A 25,745-nucleotide genomic window follows, 5' to 3' on the forward strand; every position below is an offset into this window, starting at 1 on the left:
GTAAAATAAAACATTTTTACCTTTCAATTGGTTGCGATCCACCATTACAAATATAAAGAAGAAGAATACCAAACACGGAAGCGCAGCTCAATTGCGCTTAGGACATTGCACTCATTACATCTGGTTGGCAAGCATGTGAATGTTTTGTGTCTGGTCGATGAAATGGTGGAGCATGTGTTGTAAGTATGTTGAAGAGAGGGAAAGATTGAAGTTTTTATTTTTTATTTTTTATTTCACCTTTATTTAACCAGGTAGGCTAGTTGAGAACAAGTTCTCATTTGCAACTGCGACCTGGCCAAGATAAAGCATAGCAGTGTGAACAGACAACAACACAGAGTCACACATGGAGTAAACAATAAACAAGTCAATAACATGGTAGAAAAAAGAGAATCTATATACAATGTGTGCAAAAGGTAGGGAGATTGGGAGATTGGATGGCGTTGGACTGGATTTGGGGGATGAGGGAGGGTCTATTAGAAGTTAGTAGGGCTCTTTTTTATTTTCTCAGAAGTACTGAGTTTGGTAGGATTTAGAAATGTTGTAAACCGTGATTGACCATACACTCCAGCACAGTAGGTGGCGGCATGCACCTTTAACGTTGGTTTGCGGACCGCCAATACATTATAGAAGAAGATGATCACGGAAGCGCACTTTTGAACAAAATCAGCTTTGCTACTGCAGTATTTCGCATGCATTTTGCAATATTTAATGTCTGTTTTAAATAGCCCACGTTTAAGCCGTTTATTTCGTGCACGAGTTATTGTTCTTATATTGACTTGCGGCTTTGTATTGTGTGTCGTCTGGAATTTGGAGTCTAAAACGCCAGAGATATCCACAGGTAGACTAGCATGCTAACGTTTTCTAAACGAACTAACTTACTCTCTTGACTATGATTGCACTTACTATAGTTGCCAAGAGTCCAGCATTACTGTTACACAGGCATATAACAATCAAGTTTATTTTATATATAGCCCTTCGTACATCAGCTAATATCTCGAAGTGCTGTACAGAGACCCAGCCTAAAAGAGAGAGTAAGACCACCTTGGAGGGATAACAGGCTAGTTTAATGTATTGTGCGTAACAGTAGCTAGCTATGTTAATAGCTGACTAGCATAAGCACATTGTATATGCAGGTAGCCTAGTGATTAGAGTGTTGGACTAGTAAAAAATATATATATATCTTCTTAAAATCTGATTTTAAACTTAACATTAACCACACTGCTAACCCAATGCCTAACTCTAAGTTTAAATTTTAGACCTAAAAGCAATTTTTTGTTTTCACGAATTTTTTACGTAATAGCCCATTTTAACTTTGTGGCTGTGCTAATTAGTGACAACCCATAGTTCTTGTCCATGTCTAGAACTGATGACTGACCAGACTCTGGAGTATTTTCTCAACCAGGGGAAGATACAGGTGAAGGATGCAGCAGATATTGAATGGGCTCATGCTGCCAACACCAAGAACAAGATCACAGAGGCACTACAGAGTAAGACCACCTTGGAGAGAGAGAGTTAACAAATAATTCAGAGTGGATATGGTTGTATTCATTATGTTGCCCTAAGCTGCCTGTCTTTACACAGGCCCATTATTCCTATAGAGATGTTATATCATTCTGTGGAAAGTTGGGTCTCTATTAGAAATACATAAGTGACTTGTTCACAACGTAACACAGGGAGTTATGTGATTGTGAAGATGCAGTGCATCAATTAATTTGCTCATTCTGTATTTCCTATCCATACACCAAGGCTCCGCCCACATGATAGAGGCAGACATACTTCTGAGGAGTCACGACCCTAAAGAGCCAATCATGGCTCATCCTCCTGAGACCGACAGTGATGTCACGCTGCGTGATTGGCTGAAGGAGGTCAAGGCATCAGACAAAGGGATAAAGCTAGACTTCAAAAGGTGAATGATCTTTCTAATTTTTGTTTAGTACTTGTTCTACTTTTTGTTATACTTAACTCGCTATAGATGTACCCTCATGTGTCTATTACCTGTAAGAATGATAGAGTATTGTACAACCTGTCATAAAGTAAGTAGCCTTGTCTGAGCCTGAACGGCACATAGTAAGTAGCCTTGTCTGAGCCTGAACGGCACATAGTAAGTAGCCTCGTCTGAGCCTGAACGGCACATAGTATGTAGCCTTGTCTGAGCCTGAACGGCACATAGTAAGTAGCCTTGTCTGAGCCTGAACGGCACATAGTAAGTAGCCTTGTCTGAGCCTGAACGGCACATAGTAAGTAGCCTTGTCTGAGCCTGAACGGCACATAGTAAGTAGCCTTGTCTGAGCCTGAACGGCACATAGTAAGTAGCCTTGTCTGAGCCTGAACGGCACATAGTATGTAGCCTTGTCTGAGCCTGAACGGCACATAGTAAGTAGCCTTGTCTGAGCCTGAACGGCACATAGTGCAGGAGCTACCACCATTCATAGACGCTAACTATTTGAGCACCTATTGACGATAGTATCTTCTGACTGGGGGAATTTTGTTAAGAGCCCCGTGTGGCGCAGTGGTCTAAGGCACTGCAGTGCTTGAGGCGTCACTACAGATCCGGGTTCGATCCCGGGCTGTGTCGCAGCCGGCCGTGACCGGGAGACCCATGAGAAGACACCCAATTTGACCCAGCGTCGTCTGGGTTAGGGGAGGGTTTGGCCGGCTGGTATGTCCTTGTCCCATTACGCTCTAGCGACTTCTGTGGCGGGCCGGGTGCATGCACTCTGACACGGTCGCTAGTTGGACAGTGTTTCCGCCGACACATTGGTGCACAGAGCCTATTTTATGGACTAAAAGCTACACTGAACTTTTTTTTTTACGCAACATGTAAAGTGTTGGTCCCATGTTTCATGAGCTGAAATAAACGATACCAGAAATGTTCCATGGGCATAAAATAATAATCTAATTAAACAGTATGATAATTACACAGGTGCACCTTGTGCTGGGGACAATAAAAGGCCACTCTAAAATGTAATTTCAATGCTCAGAGATAGCGTGACAAGATTTTGAGCCCTATTGTCGTGCCATTCATCTGCCGCCATCACCTCATGTTTCAGTATGATAATACACGGCCCCATGTCACAAGGATCTGTACACAATGCCTGGAAGCTGAAAATGTCCCAGTTCTTCCATGGCCTGCATATTCACCAGACATGTCACCTATCGAGCAGGTTAGGGATGCTCTGGATTGACGTGTACGACAGTGTGTTCCAGTTCCCGCCAATATCCAGCAACTTTGAACAGCCATTGAAGAGGAGTGGGGCAACATTCCACAGGACTTAATCAACAGCCTGATCAACTCTATGTGAAGGAGATGTGTCGCGGTGCATGAGACAAATGGGGGTCACACTAGATACTGACTGGTTTTCTGATCCATGCCCCTACTTTTTTTTAAAGTATCTGTGACCAACAGATGCATATCTGTATTCCCAGTCATGTGAAATCCATCGATTAGGGCCGAATGAATTTATTTCAATTGACTGATTTTCCTTATGAACTATAACTCAGTTAAATCTTTGAAATTGTTGCATGTTGCGTTTTTATATTTTTGTTCAGTATATTTCAGTGGAGATTTTCCAGGACCAGGGTTAAATTGCGTCCAGGAAACCGTCCGTATAATTCTCTCTGTCAGTGTTGTGTAATTCCATTGGTTGTTCGTCCCAGCCTGGCAGCGGGGGCTCCATCCATGCTGTTATTAGACAAGGTTCGGGCTGAGCTCCGCGGTCCTGTGTGGATCAACGCTGACATCCTGCCAGGCCCCGGAGGCAAGGCCACACCCCTTGACCACAAACTCTTCCTGGAGGCAGCTGTGACCCCTGGTTCCCATGGTGATGTTCTCTCCCTGGGCTGGACAACGGGCTGGACTGCAGATACACACAACCCAGGTGAGTTACCTGAACACGGACGAGCTGGTGTTTACGTCATAGCTATCGTGGTTGTAGTCATTCATCTTACCTGGTAAATATAACTTTAATATAATGTTTAATAACATATAAGTATGTAGGAGCCTTATGATGTGTTGATAACTTCTCTGCCCCGTAGGGTACAGCTGGGAGATGGTGAGGGAGATGGAGGCAGTGTGTCGGACCCTAAGTCATCCGGTCACCTTCCCTGTCAGAGCAGCCCTTCTGGCCCAGTCATTCTCCCAGCTACACTGGCTTCTACAGCAATCAGACAGGTTTGATTTGATTTAACTGACTTGCCTAGTTAAATAAAGGTTAAGAATACATTCTTATTTACATTGAAGGCCTAGGAACAGTGGGTTAACTGCCTTGTTCAGGGACAGAACAACAGATTTTTACCTTGTCAGCTCGGGGATTCGATCTAGCAATCTTTTGGTTACTGGCCCAACGCTCTAACCACCAGGCTACCTGCGTCCCCAGGATGTCACAGAAAAGCCTCTTTCCAAAGGGAGACGTTGCAACAGAAGTGATTCGGTGGGCCGCGCTTGCATGATAAGAAACCTTGCCCAAGTGTTGAACAGCTAGGTTTTAGCTCAGCGGGCTAACCCAGTTTTGTGGAGCACAGACTTGTGGTTCAGATGAGCAACAGGTCAGAAAGGTTAGCAGGAGTCCGTAATTATGCCTGACTGTTGGACAACAGTGGTTTGATTAGGATATGGTTCACTTTAATACATTCTTTCTGTGGCACAAAGCTCCACACTAATCCATGTCCTCGTCTCTATCCGTCCACTACGCTCCACTCTTTATTCTATCCCTCTATCCCCTGCCCTCCACTCTATCGCTTCCATCTGTACTCTACTCTCTCCTCTCTATCCCTCCAATGCAAATAGGGGGGCAATGCAAATAGTCTCGGTAGCCATTTGATTAGCTGTTCAGGAGTCTTATGGCTTGGGGGTCTGCAAGCTAATGATAACATCTTTCAGATCTAATAGCACGAGATCCCAGGATGTTGTCCCAGCCCTGCTTAAACACCTGATTCTACTAATCAGCTGCTCCCAGGACCTTTTGTAGGCAAAGCACATTTCAGTGACCAGCCGACAGAAAATAAAGATCTGTGATCTGATCCTGTCTTATCAGTTCCCTCTCCTAGGTACAGCTTGACAGTGTGGATAACCCTGTCTTCTGTTTCCTCTCCTAGGTACAGCTTGACAGTGTGGATAACCCTGTCTTCTGTTTCCTCTCCTAGGTACAGCCTGACAGTGTGGATAACCCTGTCTTATCAGTTCCCTCTCCTAGGTACAGCCTGACAGTGTGGATAACCCTGTCTTATCTGTTCCCTCTCCTAGGTACAGCCTGACAGTGTGGATAACCCTGTCTTATCAGTTCCCTCTCCTAGGTACAGCCTGACAGTGTGGATAACCCTGTCTTATCAGTTCCCTCTCCTAGGTACAGCCTGACAGTGTGGATAACCCTGTCTTATCTGTTCCCTCTCCTAGGTACAGCCTGACAGTGTGGATAACCCTGTCTTATCAGTTCCCTCTCCTAGGTACAGCCTGACAGTGTGGATAACCCTGTCTTATCTGTTTCCTCTCCTAGGTACAGCCTGACAGTGTGGATAACCCTGTCTTATCTGTTTCCTCTCCTAGGTACAGCCTGACAGTGTGGATAACCCTGTCTTATCTGTTCCCTCTCCTAGGTACAGCCTGACAGTGTGGATAACCCTGTCTTATCTGTTTCCTCTCCTAGGTACAGCCTGACAGTGTGGATAACCCTGTCTTATCTGTTTCCTCTCCTAGGTACAGCCTGACAGTGTGGATAACCCTGTCTTATCTGTTCCCTCTCCTAGGTACAGCCTGACAGTGTGGATAACCCTGTCTTATCAGTTCCCTCTCCTAGGTACAGCCTGACAGTGTGGATAACCCTGTCTTATCTGTTCCCTCTCCTAGGTACAGCTTGACAGTGTGGATAACCCTGTCTTATCAGTTCCCTCTCCTAGGTACAGCTTGACAGTGTGGATAACCCTGTCTTATCTGTTCCCTCTCCTAGGTACAGCTTGACAGTGTGGATAACCCTGTCTTATCAGTTCCCTCTCCTAGGTACAGCTTGACAGTGTGGATAACCCTGTCTTATCTGTTTCCTCTCCTAGGTACAGCCTGACAGTGTGGATAACCCTGTCTTCTGTTTCCTCTCCTAGGTACAGCCTGACAGTGTGGATAACCCTGTCTTCTGTTTCCTCTCCTAGGTACAGCCTGACAGTGTGGATAACCCTGTCTTATCAGTTCCCTCTCCTAGGTACAGCTTGACAGTGTGGATAACCCTGTCTTATCTGTTTCCTCTCCTAGGTACAGCCTGACAGTGTGGATAACCCTGTCTTCTGTTTCCTCTCCTAGGTACAGCCTGACAGTGTGGATAACCCTGTCTTCTGTTTCCTCTCCTAGGTACAGCCTGACAGTGTGGATAACCCTGTCTTATCAGTTCCCTCTCCTAGGTACAGCTTGACAGTGTGGATAACCCTGTCTTATCTGTTTCCTCTCCTAGGTACAGCCTGACAGTGTGGATAACCCTGTCTTATCTGTTCCCTCTCCTAGGTACAGCTTGACAGTGTGGATAACCCTGTCTTATCTGTTTCCTCTCCTAGGTACAGCCTGACAGTGTGGATAACCCTGTCTTATCTGTTTCCTCTCCTAGGTACAGCCTGACAGTGTGGATAACCCTGTCTTATCTGTTTCCTCTCCTAGGTACAGCCTGACAGTGTGGATAACCCTGTCTTATCTGTTCCCTCTCCTAGGTACAGCCTGACAGTGTGGATAACCCTGTCTTATCTGTTTCCTCTCCTAGGTACAGCCTGACAGTGTGGATAACCCTGTCTTATCTGTTTCCTCTCCTATGTACAGCCTGACAGTGTGGATAACCCTGTCTTATCTGTTTCCTCTCCTAGGTACAGCCTGACAGTGTGGATAACCCTGTCTTATCTGTTTCCTCTCCTAGGTACAGCCTGACAGTGTGGATAACCCTGTCTTATCTGTTTCCTCTCCTAGGTACAGCCTGACAGTGTGGATAACCCTGTCTTCTGTTTCCTCTCCTAGGTACAGCCTGACAGTGTGGATAACCCTGTCTTATCTGTTCCCTCTCCTAGGTACAGCCTGACAGTGTGGATAACCCTGTCTTATCTGTTTCCTCTCCTAGGTACAGCCTGACAGTGTGGATAACCCTGTCTTATCTGTTTCCTCTCCTAGGTACAGCCTGACAGTGTGGATAACCCTGTCTTATCTGTTTCCTCTCCTAGGTACAGCCTGACAGTGTGGATAACCCTGTCTTATCTGTTTCCTCTCCTAGGTACAGCCTGACAGTGTGGATAACCCTGTCTTATCTGTTCCCTCTCCTAGGTACAGCCTGACAGTGTGGACTGGCCACACTGATGTCTTAGTTGTAAAGGACCTACTGCCTTACAGGAGCAACATCGACAAGACCAGGATATATTACGACCTGCTGGACTCACAGAGGGCACAGCTCAGAGGACTAACAGGCTACTGATCTTGTGTTATTTTAAAAATAATTTCTCTATTTGTCTCTCTGCATTGTGGGGGAAGTGCCCGTAAGTAAACATTTCACTGTTAGTCTACACCTGTTGTTTATGAAGCATGTGAGGAAGATTTGATTTGATTTGATAGCCCCTCTGGCCTTATGATCTCAAAGGTCAAAACTGATCCTAGATCAGCACTTCTGAATATGGGCCCAGAGCTCAGAAGACTCCTAGTCGTGAAAGGACAACGGTTGTACACCCTATTCCCTTATGTAATGCTCTACTTTTGTCCAGAGACATAGGAACCAGTGCTTTTCAATCAGATGTAAGGAATGGGGGTGCCAGGTCTGTGAAAGGAGTCCGATGACACTGATTCTAAGCTAATCTAGTTGAAGAGGACTTTAGCAGACTGTATTTTACTGGAGTTACACAAGACCAATGAACTATTTAATAACCATTCAGAAGTCAAAGACAATAGTTACCATTTCTGAAGTGAAATCAGGGCCACATTCAGGATCACAATGTAGCAGAATGTTTTGTTTGAACAAAACACTTAGCTAGAACATTTAGCCCAAAACTATTTTTGATATCAATGTGTTTTTCAAATAAAACATTATATTAATATGTTATATATGAATAAGAACAGGGCAGAATCCTTCAGGAAACAGTGCTTCGAAAGTGGAAAAGTAAGTCAACTAGCAAGTCATTGTGGTCATTTTATAACAGCTCATGATAAGCAGAAATAAGGGAGTAATATATCTCATAGTAGTATATGTGAGTTTCTCTTTCAAACAATCCCCTGGCCTTGTAACGTTGGACAGCTAATAGCTAATGTTAGCCAAAGCAAGCTAACTAGCTACTGATAGTGCAACCCTAGTAACAGTACAGATTATGACAAATTCAGGCCTACTGTACATTTGACTGTAGAAATTATTGTTGAAAACAAGACTAGGTTGGAACTGTTGCTGTTAAAATTTCGACAGTCAACTAATTTTTGAAGCAAGATACGTTTTGAAGTAAACACACACACACACACAGTTCTGGGTTGTTCATCTACAGCAGGAAGCGGCCTCCTGACTGAGATAGCAGTAGATGTTCTGGTCCAGTTTGGTTCCACATGCCTATGTGAGTCAGGGTTCTCTAGTACAGAAACAGTGTCAATGATGAGCATGACTTCAGTGTTGCACTGTCTAAAGCAGAGTTGTTGAAAACGTCAACCAGCCACACACCTCTCATTAGGACTGTGTGTGTTTTCTGGTCTGTGTGATGTGATCAATCAGTTTATTCCAGTTCAGAATAAAAAAATATGTATTGTATTTTAAGAGCAACAGTTCCAACCTAGACTTTCTATCAACAATAATGTATACAGTAAGATTTACAGTAGGCCTGAATATTTTTTAAATCTGTACTGTTACTTAGGGTTGCACGATTAAACAGCCTGTTAGTTCTGTTTATATATCTGTGTGATGTGATCAATCAGTTAATTCCAGTTCGGAATGAAAATTATTGTGTTTTAACAGCAACAGTTCCAACCTAGACATATGTTTTGAATGGGGAAAAATAAACATGAAAATATATTTATGGTTATTTCATTATTTGTTTTTGTCTATATTGCATTTTCTTTAGGCATAAGGGCAATGAAATGTACCAATATTTACGTCTAGTTGCATATTTTCCTGAGCTTGGGTCCCAGGAAAACTGAATGTCATTTGTGTCCCAGGCTGAAAAAGTTTAAGAACCTCTGCGTTATATTATATATGAATGTATTATATTAATACCTTATATGTGAAGACATTATATTAATACATATTATATAAATATATATTATATTAATAAATTATATATGATTATATTACATTATATGACTACATTATGTATATTAATACATATATATGAATATATTATATTAATACATTATATATGAATACATATTATATTAATACATTGTATTATATTTATACATATTATATTAATACATTGTATTATATTTAATCATTATATATTAATACATTGTATTATATTTAGACATATTATATTAATACATTGTATTATATTTATACATATTATATTAATACATTGTATTATATTTAATCATTATATATTAATACATTGTATTATATTTAGACATATTATATTAATACATTGTATTATATTTATACATTGTATTATATTTATACATTATATATAAGATGACACCCTTGAAACTTCCTGTTCAGTTTAAAAATCCGTATTTAATTAGCAGTGAAGGAGCACAACAGAACACGTGAAAGGTAACACTACTACCTCGTCAAATGGTGTACAAAACAACCCTGTTGAGTAGAATGGAAAGACGATAATTGGATGCTCTGAAACTCTTACTAATCACTTTAAAGCAGAACATTGCTCCTTCTTATAATCAAGAGGCTTGATCGCCTTGTTTTCATTTTTTGGTTTTCGTTCTTCCCTTTTGACGCGTACATTTTCCTTAGTGAGTTTGATCTTCGGCAGTCAGAGGAGTTCGCTTGAGTCCCAGATGTGTTTGTTCTGTCTTGCCAGCTCCGTTCAGTCTGTCAGTCAGTCAGAGAATGATTTAGTTAGAGAATGCCACACTTCCCCCTTCCCTTTGAAGATTCTGTCCTTGTCAGAGAGTTTATAGAATTCAAGGCTTCCAACAAAGTTCACTCCAATTCATTCCATGTGTTAAAAGTAGGGCCGAGAATTGGCAGGGACCTCACTATACGAGATTATCATGACACTTAGGTGCCGATACGATATGCATTGTGACTCTCACGATTCTATATGTATTACGATTCGATATTGCGATTTTTATGTCCCAAACATTGCTCACTATACTCTGAGTATACCAAACATAAAGAACACCTTCCTAATATTGAGCTGCACCCCCCTTTGCCCTCAGAACATCCTCAATTCGTCAGGGCATGGACTCTACAAGGTGTCAAGTGTTCCACAGGGATGCTGGCCAATGTTGACTCCAATGCTTCCCACAGTTGTGTCAAGTTGGCTGGATGTCCTCTGGGTAGTGGACCATTCTTCATAAACAAGGGAAACTGTTGAGCATGAAAAACCCAGCAGCGTTGCAGTTCTTAACACACACAAACCGGTGTGCCAGGCCCCTACTACCATACCGGTTCAAATACACTTAAATCTTTTGTCTTGCCCATTCACCTTCTGAATGGCACACACACATAATCCATTTCTCAATTGTCTCAAGGCTTAAAAATCCTTCTTTAACCGGTCTCCTCACTTTCATCTACACTGATTGAAGTGGATTTAACAAGTGACATCAATAAGAGATCTTAGCTTTCACCTGGTCAGTCTGTCATGGACAGAGCCGTTCTTAATGTTTTGTATACTCAGTATATGTCTGCTGCAGAGGAGGCTGGTGGGAGGAGCTATAGAAGATGGGCTCATTGTATTGGCTGGAATGGAATTAATGGAACGGTATCAACCACAAACATATGTAAACCCTTTATTTAATTCCAGCCATTACAATGAGTCTGTCCACCTTTTAGCTCCTCCCACCATCTTCCACTGCTCTGCTGCAGAGAGACAAGAGAGCCATGGGAAAATTCTTTATGATACGTAATGGAAATAAAAGTGCTGAAAACATGTTGGCTCACTATTTAAAAAGAAGATGGAGAACAAGCTACAGGATGAAAAATACCGGAGTTTTGGCGTTGGTACAGCCGACTAGCGCAAGCTAACGCTACCAGGAAAAGAGTATCGATGTAATATCGTCCCAAAATAACATTGCGATTGTAACTATAGATTTTAAAATGTTTTTCCCCACATCACTAGTTAAAAGCATTTCTGTCTTTTGTGCCATGCAATTTCTGCATATCAGGCTTCAAACGGAGATCGATCGATTAATTCATCAAAGAAGAGCTCAGCCCTGTTTCCTGGCATGTTCTCAATGTTCCTGATGTGCCAATCGTTATTCCTTCATGAGCTTGATGGAATGACAAGTCTGGTTGGCAAAATAAGTGTCATTGAGCACATTGAAAAAGCTGGGATGAGCAATAAGTCTTCTGGTAAGAAGTTATTTGTTAACAATGTCATTGTCACACAGCAGCACGATACCATTGTCACACAGCAGCATGATGTCATGGTCACACAGCAGCACGATGTCATGGTCACACAGCAGCACGATGTCATGGTCACACAGCAGCACGATGCCATGGTCACACAGCAGCACGATGTCATTGTCACACAGCAGCATGATGTCATGGTCACACAGCAGCACGATGTCATGGTCACACAGCAGCACGATGTCATGGTCACACAGCAGCATGATGTCATGGTCACACAGCAGCACGATGTCATGGTCACACAGCAGCACGATGTCATGGTCACACAGCAGCACGATGTCATGGTCACACAGCAGCACGATGTCATGGTCACACAGCAGCACGATGTCATGGTCACACAGCAGCACGATGTCATGGTCACACAGCAGCACGATGTCATGGTCACACAGCAGCACGATGTCATGGTCACACAGCAGCACGATGCCATTGTCACACAGCAGCATGATGTCATGGTCACACAGCAGCACGATGCCATTGTCACACAGCAGCATGATGTCATGGTCACACAGCAGCACCAATGCTTGACATAGGAAGCGATCACAGTCAGTCAAGCACACAGTAGCCAGACACAAAGAAAATGCAACCTTTTAGCCTGGTCCCAGAACTGTTTGTGCTGTTTTGCCAAGGAGTAACATTGACAAGACAGCACAAACAGATCTGGGATCAGTCTAGCATCGTTCGTCTTATTGGCCGAAAGAGCTCCTGGAGGTTGACCAGCTGTTTAATCTGCTCTGTCTGCATGGATTATCTCCTGGAGGTTGACCAGCTGTTTAATCTGCTCTGTCTGCATGGAGTGTCTCCTCAGCAGTGTCTGCTTTGACTTCAGATCTCTGGGCATGGCAGGAGCACAGGGGACAAGAGGCTTTGATCCCAGCCCTGCGACACCCCCATTCAGATTCAGTGCCTTGGTGCTTCCACTCAGGCTGGGGCAGGTTGAGGTCGGGCTGACCCCGATGTCGGGTATGGGTGCGTGGGGGTTGAGAGGGGGCAGGTACCCCGGGCGGGTGTGGGAGATGTGATCCAGGAGCAGGGCCCCCGAGCCTCTCCTCTCCAGGTTTGCAGGGCCTCTTCTCTGGGCAGCACTCTCCAGGGACTCCCGGGAGCCCGACAGTGTGGAGGATCTACTACTGACCAGTTTACGCTTCTCAGTTCCACCTACAACACCCCTGGAGGAGTCTCCACTCTCTGGGTGGCTGGTGTGGCTGCCAAACTGGGGAAGCTGGGAGTCAGAGCTGTAATGGTCTATGCCAATGTTGCGGCGGCGGACCACATTCCTCAGGCTGGACACAGCCAGGTTGGGAAGGCAACAGTCTGGAGAGGTTTTGTTTACGGGGAGGACAGGCTCATGGGCGCCACAGGGGTAGCCTCCATAGCTTCCTCCATCCCCCCGGTGCAGGAGGTTTGGGTGGGAATAAGCTGCAGCACTGTCGTAAGACATTTTCCTACTCAGGCCTCCTCTTCCTCCTCCCCCGCCTCCTCCTTCACTCCCAACCACCTGAAAGAGAAAAAAATATACAAATGAATTATTATACAGGCACATGATAAGTTATTTGTTTTATTACTATCATGACCTGCTCCAGCAGCCCCGTGGCATCCTTGGGGTCGATACTTTGGTGGCGGGCGACGATCGGATGTGCCCCGGGTCCCACTCTTCCGGACCCAGAGAAGACCAGGCTGTTGACCCGGAAGGAGAGCTCTTCCTCTGGGGTGATGTCCAGCAGCTCCTCGGTCAGGCTGGAGGAAGAAGAAGAAAACACACATACATATTTGTTTGGACAGGCTGGACCAATGGGAAGCTACTAGTGCAGTTCCCTGTGAGCAGTTTAGGGGTTAAAGTGCCTTGCTCAAGGGCAGGAGATAGTATCTAGGACACTGATGCCACCAACCCTCCAGTTGCCGACCCACTCCGGACCAGATTTTCTTCCCTGACAGACATAGGATTCAAACCGGTAACTCTCCAGTTGCTGGCGCACTTCTCTAACCTAGTCTAGGCTACCTACCTGGAGGCCTTGTTCTGCTGCAGCCAGGGCTCAGAGTGGAGCCGCTGGGGATGGAACAGCTTCACCACCCCAGTACCGGGGCCTCGAAACAGGTTAGGGTCCCTGGTCGGGGAGCCCGGCTGAGAAGAACCAGAACCAGCAGAACCAGAGATGTTTGTTCCACCACCCTGGTGGTGGTGCTCCCTGAGGCCCAGGAGGGGGCTCCCTGGCTGGGGTGAGGCAGTGGCTGAGGTGCCCTGTGGAGGGGTGCGGAGCTGGATCTCTGAGGGGGACATGCAGCAGGCAGCAGAGCCAGGGGTGCAGTGCAGGCGCTCCTCCAGGTCGGGAGGCGGGGGTACGTTCAGGTACTGCTTGGTCATCTGGCGTCCTGACGGCAGCTTGTCCGTGGTGATGATGATGACCTGTAATAAAGGCCATCAGATGTTTTTAAAAAAAATGCAAAGCCACTTCTAGTAGAGGGTGCAAATGGGTGGCCCCAGCAAAGGGTTGCAAAACTCTGGTTACTTTCCCAAAATTCCCAGAAGTCCAGGTTGGAGGATTCCAGGAATCAGAAGATCAGCAGGAAACCTCAAACCAGGATTTCTGGGGAAGTTACCAGAATGTTGCAAACTTTTCCCAGCGGAATCAAACCCACATCCTTACCTCCTTGCCCTTGGCCTTGCAGGCATCCAGTAGGACTCTCAGGGCCTCGTTCTCCCCTGCGTTGACAGCATAGACCAGTGCTGAGAAGCCAGAGTGGTCGTCCAGGCTGGGGTCAGCTCCACTCCCCAGCAGTAGAGAGAGGACCTCTGCCCCCGCCTGTTCCAAACAGGCATGCATTAGGGCCGTCTTACCGGTCTTGTCCTGGATATTTGGGTCAGCTCCGCTCTCCAGCAGGTACCTGTTGATGTAATGTTGATCAATAACTTGTGGAAACACCTGAAGAGGAGGTACAGGGTCTTATGGACACTACGGTAAGCCATTGCTGGCCAATATTAATCATAATATTGGTGCAGGATTTTGCTCCAGCCATAGCACCTGATTTAACTAATTATCCAATCATAGTCTTCAATACAAACTGTGTTAAGTCAGGTGTGTAACTATTTTGGCTGTTTAACTGTATGTAGTAAAAGCCTGCACTGGCCCATTTGGACACTCTTGCTCTGCTGAGCGGTGTTCCTACTCGTTAACGTACCGAACCATCTTGTGCTTGGGCACGCTTTGTGCGTCCGTGTGGCGCGTCCTGCACGCCACCATCAGGGGCGTCTCGCCGCGCTCGTTGCTCTCGTTGATGTAAGCCCCTCCCTCCAGCAGCAGGCGTGTCAGACGCAGTCGGCTCAGGAACACAGCCTTGAGCAGAGAGTTCCCGTCCGTACGCACCACCATCGTGTCTTCCATGACAGCAGGGTTAAAGGTGAAAGGTCACGCTAATGCAGGTACCTGTACTGTTTCTTATAGGGTCATCTGTAATTTATGTATATGCAATTTGGTCAAGGCCCTGTGGGAATACAAATGGACAGGTCACTAAATAATCCAGACAACAGTATTTGAGCACAAGATAACCCAGGTTTAAACCTGACGCTGATTTGAAAGAAAGACAGAAGCCCTCAGAGGAGCAGAGTTGCCCAACCTTAGTGCACTTTGATGTATTGATACTGTCTTGGACCACTCATGATGTATTGATACTGTCTTGGACCACTCATGATGTATTGATCCAATTTGTAAGTCGCTCTGGATAAGAGCGTCTGCTAAATGACGTAAATGTAATGTAAATGTTGATACTGTCTTGGACCACACATGATGTATTGATACTGTCTTGGACCACACATTATGTATTGATACTGTCTTGGACCACACATTATGTATTGATACTGTCTTGGACCACACATTATGTATTGATACTGTCTTGGACCACACATGATGTATTGATACTGTCTTGGACCACTCATGATGTATTGATACTGTCTTGGACCACACATGATGTTTTGATACTGTCTTGGACCACACATGATGTATTGATACTGTCTTGGACCACTCATGATGTATTGATACTGTCTTGGACCACACATTATGTATTGATACTGTCTTGGCCCTCCTGTTCAGCCTGTACATTAATGATCTGCCTTCTGTCTGTACTGGGTCTGAAGTTCAAATGTATGCAGATGATACAGTGATATATGTGCATGCAAAGAGCAAACAACAAGCTGCACAAGAACTCACTACTGTAATGGTCCAGGTTACAAAGTGCCTCAGTGACTCGTGTTTGCATCTCAATGTGAAAAAAAAACTGTTTGCATGTTCTTCACAAAGGGGGCAACTGATGCTACTGACTGAGACATGTGTCAGAGGAGAAGCTCCAGGTGGTATTTGATTTGAAGTACCATGGCATTATACTTGATTCCAACTATTTTTTTAAAAGTAGGTGAAAAAGGTAACTCAAATAATCAAATTCAACCTAGCTAATTTCCGATTCATACAGAATTGTTTGACTACAGGGGCAGTGAAACAATACTTCAATGCTATGAAACTCCCCCACCTAACATACTGCTTGACTAGTTGGGCCCAAGCTTGCTGTACAACATTAAAACCCATTCAGTCTGTCTACAAACAGGCTCAGAAGGCATGAGTTCCTCCTGAGTTGGGAAAATCTTGTGCAATACACTGACGCATGTCTTGTATTCAAGAGCCTAATGTAAATGGCCTGTTTTTTTTGTCCTTGGTACCTGGACATGAAGAAGACACTTAACAGACAGACGCAACATGTTATACAACACTGACGACCTCCGCTCGGTTTGAGGGGCGGCGTTTGTGCGTGTGTTTGTGTTTTTACGAGTGGAGAAAAACAGGGAGCTTTGTATGTACTGAAACTGTCTGGGGGGAGAGGTGTGTGTGTGTGTGTGTGTGTGTTTGTGCGAGTGGAGAAGGACAGGGAGCTTTGTATGTACTGAAACTGTCTGGGGGGAGAGGTGTGTGTGTATGTGTGTGTGTGTGTGTGTGTGTGTGTGTGTGTGTGTGTGTGTGTGTGTGTGTGTGTGTGTGTTTGTGCGAGTGGAGAAGGACAGGGAGCTTTGTATGTACTGAAACTGTCTGGGGGGAGAGGTGTGTTTGTGCGAGTGGAGAAGGACAGGGAGCGGATGGAGAAAGAGACATGAGTAAATGAAGTCTCTTCACCCCCGTCTTACACACACACACACACACACACACACACACACACACACACACACACACACACCTCTCCCCCCAGACAGTTTCAGTACATACAAAGGGTCTCTCTTCATGAAGTGTTCTGTGAAGGAAAAATACTTTGTCCGCTGTCACCCTATGTTCCTAGAGTGACTATATGACGTTATATAACACTGAAACTCCTAGAGTGACTACAGTTGAAGTCGGAAGTTTACATACACTTAGGTTGGAGTCACTAAAACTAATTTTTCAACCACTGTACAAATTTCTTGTTAACAAACTATAGTTTTGGCAAATCGGCTAGGACATCTACTTTGTGCAAGACACAAGTCATTTTTCCAACAATTGTTTACAGATTATTTCACTTATAATTCACTGTATCACAATTCCAGTGGGTCAGAAGTTTACATACACTAAGTTGACTGTGCCTTTAAACAGCTTGGAAAATTCCAGAAAATTATGTCATGGCTTTAGAAGCTTCTGATCTAATTGACATAATTTGAGTCAATTGGAGGTGTACCTGTGGATGTATTTCAAGGCCTACCTTCGAACTCAGTGCCTCTTTGCTTGACATCATGGGAAAATCAAAAGAAATCAGCCAAGACCTCAGAAAAAAAATTGTAGACCTCCACAAGTCTGGTTCATCCTCGGGATAAATTTCCAAACGCCTGAAGGTACCACGTTCATCTGTACAAACAATAGTATGCAAGTATAAACACCATGGGACCACGCAGCCGTCATACTGCTCAGGAAGGAGACGCGTTCTGTCTCCTAGAGATGAACTTACTTTGGTGTGAAAAGTGCAAATCAATCCCAGAACAACAGCAAAGGACCGTGTGAAGATGCTGGAGGAAACAGGTACAAAAGTATCTATATCCACAGTAAAACGAGTCCTATATCGACATAACCTGAAAGGCCTCTCAGCAAGGAAGAAGCCACTGCTCCAAAACCACCATAAAAAAGCCAGACTACGGTTTGCAACTGCACATGGGGACAAAGACCGTACTTTTGGAGAAATGTCCTCTGGTCTGATGAAACAAAAATAGAACTGTTTGGCCATAATGACCATCGTTATGTTTGGAAGAAAAAGGGAGAGGCTTGCAAGCCGAAGAACACCATCCCATCCGTGAAGCACGGGGAGGCAGCATCATGTTGTGGGGGTGCTTCACAAAAAAGATGGCATCATGAGGATGGAAAATTATGTGGACATATTGAAGCAACATCTCAAAACATCAGTCAGGAAGTTAAAGCTTGGTCGCAATGGGTCTTCCAAATGGACAATGACCCCAAGCATACTCCAAAGTTGTGGCAAAATGGCTTAAGAGCAACAAAGTCAAGGCATTGGAGTGACCATCACAAAGCCCTGACCTCAATCCTATAGAACATTTGTGGACAGTGTGCGAGCATGGAGGCCTACAAACTTGACTCAGTTACACCAGCTCTGTCAGGAGGAATGGGCCATAATTCACCCAACTTATTGTGGGAGGCTTGTGGAAGGCTACCCGAAATGTTTGACCCAAGTTAAACAATTTAAAGGCAATGCTACCAAATACTAATTGAGTGTATGCAAACTTCTGACCCACTGGGAATGTGATGAAAGAAATTAAAGCAGAAATAAATAATTCTCTCTACTATTATTCTGACATTTCACATTCTTAAAATAAATTGGTGATCCTAACTGACCTTAGACAGGGAATTTTTACTGGGATTAAATGTCAGGAATTGTGAAAAACGGAGTTTAAATGTATTTGTCTAAGGTGTATGTAAACTTACGACAAACAACTGAAAATGACGGTATGCAACACAAACTCATTGTCTGCTTGGCCTTGTGTTTCTGTTGCTACCATAGCAACTGACTTTTAGAGCGAGAGAGAAAGAATACGTGTGTATATGTGTGTTTGTGTGTGTATTCATCATCGCAGTGTGTGTGTTTGATCATTTCAACAGGCAAGATGTACGTGGATGGATGGATAAAGAATATGCTGCATTCAGCTGCCTTTTGTATTGAAGTAGAGGGGTTAGTGTCTGCCAACTACAGTAACCGAGTGACTGAGGAAACACGGGAACCAACAGGTAATGAAGTCTGTGACACGAAGCCAACATGTCAGCTCTGAGGACCAAGGATACTATTGTTGTAAGACTTAAAGGGCTTTCAAATCAAATTGTATTTGTCATATGCGCCAAATACAACAGGTGTAGTGGACCTTACAGTAAAATGCTGTAAGAATTTTTACAAATTAAATAATAATTAAACACCAACAGTAAAATAACAATAGTGAGACTATATACAGGGGGTATCGGTACAGAGTCAATGTGTGGGGGCACCGGTTAGTCGAGGTAATTGAGGTAATATGTACATGTAGGTAGAGTTATTCAAGTGACTATGCATAGATAATAAACAGAGTAGCAGCAGCGTAAAATAGGGGTCTGGATAGCCCTTTGATTAGCTATTCAGGAGACTTATGGCTTGGGGGTAGAAGCTGTTAAGAAGCCTTTTTGACCTAGACTTGGCACTCCGGTACCGCTTGCTGTGCGGTAGCAGAGAGAACAGTCTATGGCTAGGGTGGCTGGACTCTTTGACAATTTTTAGGGCCTTCCTCTGACACCGCCTGGTATAGAGGTCCTGGATGGCAGGAAGCTTGGCCCCAATGATGTACTGGGCTGTACGCACTACCCTCTGAGATGCCTAGCAGTCGGAGGCCGAGGAGTTGCCATACCAGGCAGTGATGCAACCAGTCAGGATGCTCTCGATGGTGAAGCTGTATAACCTTTTGAGGATCTGAGGACCCATGCCAAATCTTTCAAGTCTCCTGAGGGGGAATAGGCGTTGTCGTGCCCTCTTCATGACTGTCTTGAAGCTCTCAACCTGCTCCACTACAGCCCTGTTGATGAGAATGGGGGCGTGCTCGGTCCTCCTTTTCCTATAGTCCACAATCATCTCCTTTGTCTTGATCACATTGAGGGAGAGGTTGTTATCCTGGCACCACACGGCCAGGTCTCTGACCTCCTCCCTCCTTCATTTCATGCAATGTCAGGTGAGTTGAGAAACCGATTTAGGCCTATAATTATTCTGTATCATAAACCGGGTAGTTTGGGTCCTAGATGCTGGCTGATTGGCTGAAACAGCATTCCAGCCATCTGTGCAGTATATCTGACAATATACCCCAGGTATGACGCAATGCAATGTGTAAATATTATTGTGCTGAAAAACTCTCCGTTGTATCACAACTGGCGTTCTACATCTGTTGTACAACTTGAGTGTTTGTATTTGGCCAGAGTGTGGCTGCATGTGTTTGCAGACAGCAGGAAGTGTGAGCTCTTACAGTCAGGATCCATACCAAATGGCACCATATTCCCTATATAGTGCACTACTTTAGACCAGAGCCCTATCTAGGGAATAGCGTGCCATAGGGCCCTGGTCTAAAGTAGTGCACTATGTAGGGAATATGGTGCCATAGGCCTGTGGTCTAAAGTAGTGCACTACACTGAGCGTACAAAACATTAGGAACATCTGCTCTTTGCATGACAAAGACTGACCAGGTGAATCCAGCTGAAAGCTACGGTCCCTAATGGGTGAATGAGGGTGAATGAGCAAAACAAAATATTTAAGTGCCTTTGAACGGGGTATGGTAGTAGGTGCCAGGCGCACTGTTTTCAGTGTGTCAAGAACTACAATGCTGCAGGGTTTTTCATGCTCAACAGTTTCCTGTGTGTATCAAGAATGGTCCACCACACGAAGGACATCCAGCCAACTTGACACAACTGTGGGAAGCATTGGAGTCAACATGATCCAGCATCCCTGTGGAACACTTTCCACACCTTGTAGAGTCCACGTCCTGACGAATTGAGGCTGTTCTGAAGTCAAACGGGGGGGTGCAACAACATTAGGAAGGTGTTCCTAATGTTTTGTACACTCAGTGTATATAGGGAATAGGGTGCAGACGCACCCTGAGAGGCAGCAGGGCTGGTGACAAGGGCTCTCTCTGTAGGGTGGCATTTAAACCTCTTTCAGCGCTTTGCTTTGAGAGCCGGCCTTCAAACTGCCTGAGTACAGAGAGAATGCATGATGACAGCCAACTCAGTGGCAGCCAGGGGAATACAGGAACCATTTCAAACCGTTTGGATTGGAGAGTGAGTGGGGAACACATCTCGCCGACCCCCTCTCCAAAAAAAAAAGGATAGTCATTCTGTCATTGATGTCAGAAAGACTGTGACGAGCCTGTGAGGTTTTGTTTGGTCCGTTTGACAGAAAAACAGAGCCTTCAACAACATGGTTGGTGTTGAATACACTTTCATTTTGGAAATTAATTCGAATGATCTGACCTAAATCTTCCATTAGGGATTAGACCATCGCCTACTTGTAGAATTTATTAGAAAAGTTAACAAATCTTGTAGAGAAAATGTTATAAAATGAGATGGGGAAATGTGTCAAGTTACATTTTGAAAACTATTCTCTATCAAAATGACATCACGTTTCTGAGCAATGCAATGTCCTTTAAAGTACATTACAATTAATTTCCTAGAAAATGTAGACAAGCTTTTACCCCCCCCCATGTTTGCTCTTGATATCAGGATATATTATATATATTTAGAATCAGTCAAGGAGATGATGTCACGACTTCGACCGAGGCAGAATCTCCTTCCTGTTCGGGTGGCGTTCGGCAGTCGTCGTCACCGGCCTATTAGCTGCCACTGATCCTTTTCTCCTCCTCCCTATGTGTTTATTGGGTTCACCTGTTGTGTTTTAGGGTTAATTAGTTGGGCTTATTAGTCAGCCGGCCCGCACGTTTCTTTGTGCGGGATTGTTTTGTTTGTAAGTAGTGGTGTTGGTTTTGTGCTACGTGTTTACTGGACTGTGTTCGTTTCCCTCCGTGTCTGGGGTTGGTTAAGAAGTACACCCAGTGTGTTAGTAGGGTGGCCTAGTTTGTCCGTGTTCATTAAATAACATTTTGTATTGGCACCTGCTGTTTCCTGCGTTTTGACTCCACACTCCGACACCCAGGCCTTACAGATGGAAAGTCTGAGTATATCTGTGTTACGTGTGTGTGTCTTGAGTATATCTATGTTATATATCTATGTGTGTGTGTGTGTGTGTGTGTGTCTGAGTATATCTATGTTATATATCTATGTGTGTGTGTCTGAGTATATCTATGTTATATATCTATGTGTGTGTCTGAGTATATCTATGTTATATATCTATGTGTGTGTGTGTGTGTCTATGTTATATATCTATGTGTGTGTGTGTCTGAGCATGTCTGTGTTATGTGTATCTGAGATGCGAGGTCAAATCCACCACTTATCATACCCGGCTGGATGTGTTGTTTATAAGTGATATTTCAATGTCCAGTTTTCAGAGTGTAAGGCAGGCTGACGTCGTTCTACTCACCCCCCCCCCCCCCCCCCCCCGCCCCCAGACACACACACACGCGCGTTTCTGCGTCATTACAGCAGGGCAACGGTGTCACAGTCAGACAAATGAAAAGGTGGCTGGTTCTTACTGTATGTATAGACAATACAAATATTGCATTTTTTAAAAAGCACTTGAGTCAACTGAACCCTGGGGGGGTCTCCTTTCTAGATGGAGCAACTGAACCCTGGGGGGGGGGTCTCCTTTGTAGATGGAGCAACTGAACCCTGCGGGGGGGGGGGGGGGGGGGGTCTCCTTTGTAGATGGAGCAACTGAACCCTGGGGGGGGGGGGGGGTCTCCCTTCTAGATGGAGCAACTGAACCCTGGGGGGGGGTCTCCTTTCTAGATGGAGCAACTGAACCCTGGGGGGGGGGGTCTCCTTTCTAGATGGAGCAACTGAACCCTGCGGGGGGGGGGTCTCCTTTCTAGATGGAGCAACTGAACCCTGGGGGGGGGTCTCCTTTCTAGATGGAGCAACTGAACCCTGGGGGGGGGGGGGGGGTGTCCTTTCTTTCCTTTCATTTAGAGATACATTATACACCATTGAAATATTTGAATTAACTGTTATAGTTTGTTTGGTAAAGTTACTGCGCTACTGTGTTACTGTGTGTCACTGTGCTACTGTGTTACTGTGTGTCACGGTGCTACTGTGTTACTGTGTGTTACGGTGTATCACTGTGCTACTGTGTTACTGTGTGTCACTGTGCTACTGTGTTACTGTGTGTTACTGTGTATGTGTCTCAGTTACAGATGAACAAATAGGCAACATTGGTTCTTTAATATGCCTCAATACATCTACTATTAAATAATTTGAAGTAAATGGTTTTTCTACCCCACAATTCAATTCCCCCTCCTTCAAAAGACTGAGAGCAAGTGAGGATGTGTGTGTGTGTGTGTTTGCTTACCTGCGTGTGTGTGTGTTTGCTTCCCTGAGTGTGTGTGTTTGCTTACCTGCGTGTGTGTGTGTGTTTGCTTACCTGCGTGTGTGTGTTTGCTTACCTGCGTGTGTGTGTGTGTGTGTGTTTGCAGGGTATTTTTTCCGTTTGCACATAGGAAGGTGGTTATTGTTAACAATATTTTCCATAATAATATAATATTTTCCATAACGACCAGGGACTCGAGTAGAAGGCCAACAGACTGTGGTTAGGAGATGATCAATTGACTTACTGTATATATCAGTCATGGTGACTAAGGTAATACTTAGAAAGGTGCCAATATCTTGCACTCAGATCCCCCGGAACGGATTTACACACTTTAGTGTAGGGAACTATTAGTGCAAAAAACCCAGACATGTACAGAATTGAAAAGCAATAAACCTAGCATAGTCTAGTCAAGTGCCGCTATAGTGAAAATTGAAAATGTAAACCATTCTTTTTCACTCGTTCACACAGATAGTACTATTTCACTTTTGCACATTCATATTTTCTGTCAAAATGAATATTTCTCCCACCTCCTCATCCATCTATGTATGTCTTGTCCAGTTAATAACATTTTACTACATTTCTTTGTTTGTTCAGTATTAAGTGTTGGGGTCAATTCCAGTCAATCCAGGAAGTACACTGACATTCCAAAATCCAATTCAATCCAGGAAGTACACTGACATTCCAAAATCCAATTCTCTTCAAAGCTTTTCAATTAGGAAAATGTCAAATTCGAACTTGGTTTACTTTATGGTTAGAATTGAAGTGGAATTGGCCATAACCCTGTTCAGTATAATTCTGTTTGTTTTGAATACTCACATGTATTTACAGCATCACATGTATTCACAGCATATACATAAGTTGTTTCAATGAAGGGACTCACCATTAGTTGTATGGCCCTGTATCCATAAAATGACATTTGATTCTCTTGCTATACCCCTCAAATCACCTGGGATTCTCTTCGCTGTTGTTATACATCCTGCTTGAACAGTTGACAATGCACCAAAAGATCCCCACCGAGGAACAAAACTACCGAGGAACAAAGAGACAAGGAGAGTGATAGATAGAAGTGTGATCTATGAGTGAGAGATCCTTTGAGTGAGAGAAAGGAGGAGGAATAGAGTGGAGAGGGAGAGGAGAGCAGGTGTGACCGTTCTGATGGCTAGCTGGGGAAGAGAAAGATAACAACTCTGCCACAGAGAGAGACAGAGAGAGGAGAGAGAGAGAGAGGGAGGGAGGAGAGAGAGACAAAGAGAGGAGAGAGATAGAGAGAGAGAGAGGTAGGGAGGAGAGAGAGACACAGAGAGGGAGGGAGGAGAGAGAGACAAAAAGAGGAGAGAGAGACATAGAGAGGGAGGGAGGAGAGAGCGAGAGACAGAGAGAGGAGAGAGATAGAGACACAGAGACAAAGAGAGAGAGAGAGGGAGGGAGGAGAGACAGAGAGAGGAGAGAGATAGAGACAGCGGGAGAGGGAGGGAGGAGAGAGAGACAGAGAGAGGAGAGAGATAGAGACAGAGAGAGAGAGGGGGAGGGAGGAGAGAGACAGGGAGGAGAGAGACAGAGAGAGAGAGGGGGAGGAGAGAGAGCGAGAGCGAGAGAGAGGGGGGGAGAGACACGGAGAAAGAGGGAGGATGGAGAGAGCGAGAGACAGAGAGGAGAGGGAGAGGCCGAGAGGAGGGTGGAGAGAGACAGAAAGAGCAACAGAACCCTGAGAGGGAGGAGAGAATGAGTGTGACAGGGATTGAGAGAAAATAGTGAGGAGACTGGAGAGGAGAATGTTGACAGCAGGACGAGAGTTAATAGTGAGGAGTCTGGAGAGAATATTGACAGCAGGAGGAGAGTTAATAGTGAGGAGTCTGGAGAGAATATTGACAGTAGGAGGAGAGTTAATAGTGAGGAGACTGGAGAGGTGAATATTGACAGCAGGAGGAGAGTTAATAGTGAGGAGACTGGAAAGGAGAATATTGACAGCAGGAGGAGATTTAATAGTGAGGAGACTGGAGAGGAGAATGTTGACAGCAGGACGAGTTAATAGTGAGGAGACTGGAGAGGAGAATGTTGATAGCAGGAGGAGAGTTAATAGTGAGGAGAATGTTGACAGCAGGACGAGAGTTAATAGTGAGGAGACTGGAAAGGAGAATGTTGACAGCAGGAGGAGAGTTAATAGTGAGGAGACTGGAAAGGAGAATATTGACAGCAGGAGGAGAGTTAATAGTGAGGAGACTGGAGAGGAGAATATTGACAGCAGGACGAGTTAATAGTGAGGAGACTGGAAAGGAGAATGTTGACAGCAGGAGGAGAGTTAATAGTGAGGAGACTGGAAAGGAGAATATTGACAGCAGGAGGAGAGTTAATAGTGAGGAGACTGGAAAGGAGAATATTGACAGCAGGAGGAGAGTTAATAGTGAGAAGACTGGAAAGGAGAATATTGACAGCAGGAGGAGAGTTAATAGTGAGGAGACTGGAGAGGAGAATATTGACAGCAGGACGAGAGTTAATAGTGAGGAGACTGGAGAGGAGAATATTGACAGCAGGACGAGTTAATAGTGAGGAGACTGGAAAGGAGAATGTTGACAGCAGGAGGAGAGTTAATAGTGAGGAGACTGGAGAGGAGAATGTTGACAGCAGGAGGAGAGTTAATAGTGAGGAGACTGGAGAGGAGAATATTGACAGCAGGACGAGTTAATAGTGAGGAGACTGGAAAGGAGAATATTGACAGCAGGAGGAGCGTTAATAGTGAGGAGACTG

General features: G+C 44.7%; 2 protein-coding genes across 4 annotated transcripts; one reads left to right on the top strand and one right to left on the bottom strand.

Annotated features, from left to right (window-relative positions):
• The first annotated feature begins 614 nt into the window (after positions 1–614).
• fam151b (family with sequence similarity 151 member B) lies at positions 615–8,996 on the top strand. 3 transcript variants are annotated; one of them, XM_055887532.1, is made up of 6 exons: positions 615–838; positions 1,362–1,487; positions 1,747–1,906; positions 3,658–3,878; positions 4,036–4,171; positions 5,143–5,381. In XM_055887532.1, exons 1-6 carry the CDS (start codon positions 709–711, stop codon positions 5,201–5,203), a joined length of 834 nt encoding a protein of 277 aa, XP_055743507.1. In that variant the 5' UTR covers positions 615–708; the 3' UTR covers positions 5,204–5,381. The 3 variants fall into 3 exon arrangements, with proteins under 3 accessions (XP_055743507.1, XP_055743505.1, XP_055743508.1); XM_055887530.1 differs by lacking the exon at positions 5,143–5,381 and adding an exon at positions 7,283–8,996 and having other exon boundaries at positions 616–838; XM_055887533.1 differs by lacking the exon at positions 5,143–5,381 and adding an exon at positions 7,283–8,996 and having other exon boundaries at positions 755–838; positions 1,345–1,487.
• Positions 8,997–12,004: 3,008 nt separating this feature from the next.
• ankrd34bb (ankyrin repeat domain 34Bb) lies at positions 12,005–24,696 on the bottom strand. The gene is made up of 6 exons (XM_055887534.1): positions 23,881–24,696; positions 14,682–14,984; positions 14,150–14,387; positions 13,508–13,908; positions 13,079–13,241; positions 12,005–13,002 (listed from the first exon to the last, which is right to left on the bottom strand). The coding sequence occupies exons 2-6, from the start codon at positions 14,882–14,884 to the stop codon at positions 12,229–12,231; spliced, it is 1,779 nt and encodes a 592-aa protein (XP_055743509.1). The 5' UTR covers positions 14,885–14,984; positions 23,881–24,696; the 3' UTR covers positions 12,005–12,228.
• Positions 24,697–25,745: the final 1,049 nt, after the last annotated feature.

Source organism: Salvelinus fontinalis, chromosome 28 (genome assembly GCF_029448725.1).
Source record: "Salvelinus fontinalis isolate EN_2023a chromosome 28, ASM2944872v1, whole genome shotgun sequence".
Lineage (NCBI taxonomy): Eukaryota > Metazoa > Chordata > Actinopteri > Salmoniformes > Salmonidae > Salvelinus > Salvelinus fontinalis.